We start from the raw sequence: 6,000 nt of genomic DNA on the forward strand, positions 1-6,000 counted from the left end.
GAAACTTCACTAACAATCACAAGTTACATGCTAGACAGCCAAAGGTAACGTCAGGCGAGACCAACCACACTGCTGCAGAAATATTGGTTTGAGAAACCTACAAGTACATGTCCAACTTTTTAAATACACTGCACCCTGCCCTAGAGGCTGTTCAGCACCCAACCTAGGGGTGACAAATGTGTTAAAGAGGAACGTTTATGCCTGACAAAAGGTTTATTTTGCCACAATGGGTGGCACAATGAGTGGTGCAGGCCCACTACTTCCATTTAATTTACAGGCCTTTAGGACATGTAGTACCACTTTACTAGGGACTTACAAGTAAATTAAATGTGCCAATTGGGTGTCACACAATTTTACCATGTTTTCGGGAGTGAGCACACACACTTTAGCAGTGATGAGCAGTGGTAAAGTGCAGGTCCTAAGGCCAACAAAAACGAGATCAGCAAAAATGGAGGAGTAAGACACAAAGTTTGGGGGAAACCCACCCTAGGGCTGAAAGGTTGAATGCTTACCTAAAGTTTTTTCTCCACGGGTCAAAGTAGAACATGATACAGTGGACAGAATATACTTTTTCCCAACTGAAGGTGGCAACCCTAACCATGGCTTTAACAGGGATGGGTCCCTCTAGGTTTCAGACCCCACAGTAAATAAAAACTGACATTGAAACAGATCCATATCAGGCACTGTATTCATGTGCTTAACTTTATAGAAAAAAAACATTGATCGATTACTGAACAAAGACTGTAAAAACCCTTAGCATGTCGGAGATGTAGTTCCTGTTTATATTGCACATTTTACAGAATCATTCCCTAAGAGTGTTTGCTTTTTAATATAAGAGTTTCAGTAGGTTTTTTGTGCAGCATATTACCCTTGAATAGTGTGTACTGTGGATTGAGTTTCCTTTAGGTTTCTTTGTGAGCTGAAGTTGAGGATTAGTATTTATAACGGGCCACGATTGAGAGTTCTGGAGTTGAATCTGACGGCAGTGTGGGTTTATCACTGTGCCCATCAGTGGGTGATAAAGAGGTTCAGAATACATGTTCACCCAATCCTTTGCCTCTCTGCATAGTGGACAGAGCAATAGTCAGGTGTGCCACCTGTAATTGTAATTCTATGCAAGAGTGTGAAGGAGGTACATGGCTTTTAAAGTAATGAGAGAGAGCGAAAGTAAAGGAAAATGCAGTGCTTAAAAGGTGTGTGGGTGCACTGTGTGTTGGGGCGATAGGCAGAGTGTAGGAAATGCTAGGAATTGTATGCAGAAGACAGTGAAAGACGGTGCCGAAGAGCAAAGGAATTAAGTGTGAAACATGCAGACACAAGCTTTCAGAAAGATGTGGAGAGAATAAGAACATAAGTGTCTAATAGATACACTGCATACAAACGTAGTGTGAAAGAAAGAACAAAAAGTGAGTGAGACACTGCTATGGCTACTACCCTCTCCACAGACCTTAATAATGTTTAATTCACAGTCTCGTATTTTCAAAATAAAATATTTTTAATTCCAATTATTCACAACAAAATCATTATTACTCATTTATCTGATACTGCTGCGAAACACTGACAAAGCCAACAGGTTTGGCTTGTTCTAGGTGCATGTTTGTTACTGTGTGATATGTCCAGATTCAGTCAAAAACAAGCATTTGCAATGCAATAGGTCTCGCATTTACGAGAATTTGAGCTATTGGCATTGTAAAAGACAATGCCTTTTATCTATATATAGTAACAGGACAAACGGTTGTGGTATACAATTGCTGCACACTGTTATTCCAAAGTATTCAACAGTGCTCACTTTTCGGGTTTACCGTTTAAAAAAAAAAAAGACGATTTAACAAGATGCAAAACACAAGGGTAGAGGAGCTCAGTAACTATATGTAATACTTGTATTTGACAAGAACCTTTATCTTGTAAGGCACACAGCACATTTGAGGAAACAAAATAGAGACTTATTTTTATTTAAAAAAAAAAAAAGACAACACAGCAATTTCTTTCTTTTGAAGAGTCTGTATCCTTATTCTTTTCTTTTAATTCATGAATCTTCATAACACTGTACATGTATAACAATGTACAGCCTGGACTACGTCAGTTCGGAGTTGAGATGCACTTTTGGAGCTGCGTATTATTTGGTAATAGCGCAGAATGGAGTACGTCAGGTCAGAGTTGAAATGCTTTGCCGGAACAGAGTATTATTCTGTAATGACGTGCAATGGATTACATCAGTTAGGAGTTGAGATGCATTAACTGAGTTGCGTGTGAGTCTCTGGTCTAGATTTGCATGAGTGCTACCTATGAGGACTGAGGTAAATTGGCAGAGTTGTGCATAGATCTTAATATTGCAACAGCAATGGATGCAGCTGGTCAACATTTTGGGTGCACTTACACAATTTCTGGGTGAGGGATGGGGGGGGGGGGGGGTAAGAGTGTTACAGAAATAGAACTCCCAAGAGTGACACTGGCCGGAGTAGAGGTGCATTGGGAAAGTACTCTGCACTAGCGTGGATGCCATAGGCTAGGAGTGGGGTGCGCTGCGTTTGTGGGCACAGCGACGCGTCACCGGGCTGAGTGGGCAGGACAGAGTCGCATTAAGGCCACTTTATGCAGCTGCCAATTCAGGATGAACAGCTTGCCACAAGTGTAGTAAATTGCGGCAAATCTTTTTTTTTTTTATTGCGCTATTGTGCTGCCGTGGGAAAGGGCGCGCTCAAAAGGCAAAATCATACTTTCACCTCGCGCTCCGAAAATCATATTTCCACAACAAATCCAGCAGGGATCCTCCTTTTACAGACTATGACAACTGTTACTTTCTAGCCTGCCTAGGGGAGGTTTATTGGAGTGCATCAGAGCACAGGTTTGGGTGAGAGGGCGAGGGCCTGGTGTGAAGCGCAGTACAGAGTGGAGAGGTACAGGCAGCATGTAAAAGGAGACAGAGAAAGAGATGGGGAGAAAGAGAGAGACGGGGGAGAGAGGCAGAGAGAGAGAGGCAGGGAGAGATGGAGAGAGACGGAGAGAGAGAGAGTAGCAGCTGGAGCTAGGTTTTCTAGTACAGAGAGAGGCACATAGGAGAGGTTAACTAACGTGCGTTGTTGAGAAAGTAGAGTGGTGGGAGAAAGGCTCATGTCTGTGGACTATGGCAGAGGAAGGTAAAAGCAAGAATAATAATTTAAAACCAGCAAGAGCTAATTAATTAATTCAAGCTGGTTTTCACAGACACTTGTGGTTTGGCATGTTGCTGTTAACGGTCACAAGGTGGCAGTACATGCCTAGTTCTGGATAGGGAAAGCTTGTGAACAATGATATAACTGCTGCCCGATTTTAAGAATAAACGAGAGCCTAATATAATTTCTGGCCAATCTTAAGAACAAACGAGGTCCTCTTAGTATTGATCTTTTAGCCGCAAAATAATTCCATTTTAGGTTCCTTCTTAAAGGTGCAGCTAATACAGTGTCTAATGGCCGTATTCATGGTTCCAGCTGCCTTTTATGCTCCTGTACAGCGTTTACCTAGCGGGAGCGAGCTGCGGCGCCATCTGTTTCCAAAGCACGGGCCGATAATTGCAAACAGATGGCACCGCTGCTCGCTCCGGTAAGGTAAACGCCGTACATGCATGAGTGTCCATTGGAAACAGTGCAGTACATGCACAAGTTTCCTAAAAAGTCTGGAGTGATTCCAAGAGGTCACGCCAAAGCAATGCTTGAGCACTGCATAGGCGAAACCTAAATAGCACATACTGCGAGACCTCTTCAAAGGACTTTCGAAAGCTAACCACACGCTTGTGCATGTGGGCTTTATGCTGCTGTAATTGGCTTTCACATGCTTTTTTTCAATAAATACAGCACGCAATTGGGCAAATTGTCCCGCCTTTGAAACGCCCATTCCCGACGGTGGCCAGCACGCGCAGCACCACACTTTCGCCTTGCTGTCGCTGCAGCGCTCCCCCCCTCCTCTGTGGTGCGCGCGCACCACTAGCTGTTGACACTAGCGATCGCGACTTGATCGCTTTCAGTGCCGCTTTTTTTTTAAGAAACCTATTTTCACTGCTATGGAATGTGCTGGAAAGCACGAGTTGCTTGGAATACAAAAAAAATATGCTCTGGGAGTATTTTTGCAGGGGAGGAGGTCGATGGTGGGGGTTTGCTTCTGCAACACGACTGTCTCCCAGCTGTGAATACTGCAGGCGTCTTTCTTCAGGATGGCTTTCCGTGCGCCAAGTCCGGTAAGCTTTACTGAGACCGACCCAAAAATGCCTCTGTCTGCGCCCGTGAGCAGCTCGGTGGGGCCTGGCCCTGTGCCAGTATGGCTTTCCCAGAGTTTGGCCCAGGATGCATTGTGTTATGCCCAGTCTTGTGTCTCAGCCCGTGCTGACCTCCTTGCTGTGCCACGAAGGGCAATGGACTTCTCCTGCGTATGGCTAATTTTATGCAATTCACTGAATCCAGTCCAGAGTCTGTCCCACAGAAAGAGCCTATGTTGCTCTTGCCGAGTCCCGCTAAGCCCAGCTCAGCCCTTCTAAAGGTGGCAATTGTTAAGCCACTTGCAGCACTCGTTGTCTCTCCTTTCTTTCCTGAGGCTTGCCTCACGTTGCGACTGCCTCCTTTTCATATCAACTTCTTATATATCTTCCTCGCACTGGTATTTTGCTGCTTCTGTCCATTCATTCACAAATATTACACAACAAGTAACGTTACACCTATGACAAGCCAGAACTATTGTCTTTGTCATTGGCCGTAAATTGCAAAAGATAAATAGGCAACAACTATCACTTCGTTGTATAGGGTATTGAAAATGGTACTCGCGCTTGTGGGCGAGGTTGTGGAGTATGGATAGAGCAGACCAGCTGAGAAAACACGTCTCGCATTTGCACGAGTTTAAGCTCTTGGCATTGTAAATGACAATGCCTTTAATTTGTTTTAAAAACCAAAACATAAATAAAATGCATTCTCATTTATAATGCCAATAGCTCAAACTTGCGTAAATGCGAGACTTATTGCATTGCAAATGCTTGTTTAAATTCTGAAATGCACTTTAAAATTAACTGGAGAAGTATACCAGTCACCCATGTCCTTGCCTAAAATTCTCACTCACCACGAGCATCCTTCCAGCTCATTCCGCTGAGGTCCACTCTGCCCCCTTTTCCGGCCATGACTGGTGCACTGGAGCCCAGGTGAGAGGCACTCGCACAGGTGACACCGGTCTGAATCAAAAGCGCGGGAAACAGACGTTTGTACGAATTCCGTACACGTGCTGGTCCAGTGACGTCACGAATAGACCCTTTTGGCTTTACAGTGCTGTAATAATTCACCAGCACTTGGCAAGCTCCGCGGAGTACACGTACTGATCGACCGCGCCAGACAGCGGCCAGAATCCAGTGAGGGGACATGGGTAGGGCAGGGCCCTGACAGACAGATCCCGAAATAACACTAAGAGTCACTGGGTAGAGTTACCAGGACTTCAGACCCAAGGACTCTTTCTCACGTCCTTTTATAGAGGTGGGTGGATCCCTCCGCTGGTCTCCTCCTGTGACAGTTGACTCGACCGCGTTGGCTTTGTTTGCGTTACAACCGCGTTGCAAGCCTCGCTTTCACGGCCGCGTCCATTTTGTAAGGTTTGACAGTCTGGCGCTGTTTGTTTACAGTTCAAGTGCCAGTCGAGTGTTCGCTGCGATAACTAGAGTTGGGCGCGGCAACATATAGCTGCTAAGTTTTCAGAGAGCTTATGTGTGATGTGAGCTATGTTTTTCCTGTGTTTTTAAGTATGACATTCAAAAGCCTTGTGACTGACATGATACTTCACCACAAGTAGAGCAAAGTAGTAATGCCCATATAATGAGATGAATTAAAAGAATAAGTCACCCTTTTCCTTTTTGTAGCCAACAGCAATTTTTCATTCTGGTATTTGCAGTTTCGTGCTTAAATATTGCTGCAGGATAAAACAAGCATTTGCAATGCAATAGGTCTCGCATTTGCAAAAGTTTGAGCTATTGGCATTGTGACAAACCCTTCATCC

At 44.5% G+C, this 6,000-nt stretch overlaps 1 protein-coding gene across 3 annotated transcripts in view; it reads right to left on the bottom strand.

Moving 5' to 3' along the window:
- The window catches only part of MACROD1 (mono-ADP ribosylhydrolase 1), a 2,692,027-nt gene extending 2,686,565 nt beyond the window's left edge, over window positions 1-5,462 (bottom strand). For 2 of the 3 annotated variants that reach the window (XM_085626020.1, XM_085626021.1), the window contains exon 1: window positions 5,080-5,462. In XM_085626020.1, the coding sequence (XP_085482146.1) occupies window positions 5,080-5,374 (295 nt within the window). In that variant the 5' untranslated portion in view covers window positions 5,375-5,462. The remainder of the gene's footprint in view (window positions 1-5,079) is intronic. The other variant, XM_085626022.1, reaches the window with a different exon arrangement.
- Window positions 5,463-6,000: the final 538 nt, after the last annotated feature.

The sequence above is a fragment of the Triturus cristatus genome, chromosome 9 (assembly GCF_964204655.1).
Source record: "Triturus cristatus chromosome 9, aTriCri1.1, whole genome shotgun sequence".
Classification (NCBI taxonomy): Eukaryota; Metazoa; Chordata; class Amphibia; order Caudata; family Salamandridae; genus Triturus; species Triturus cristatus.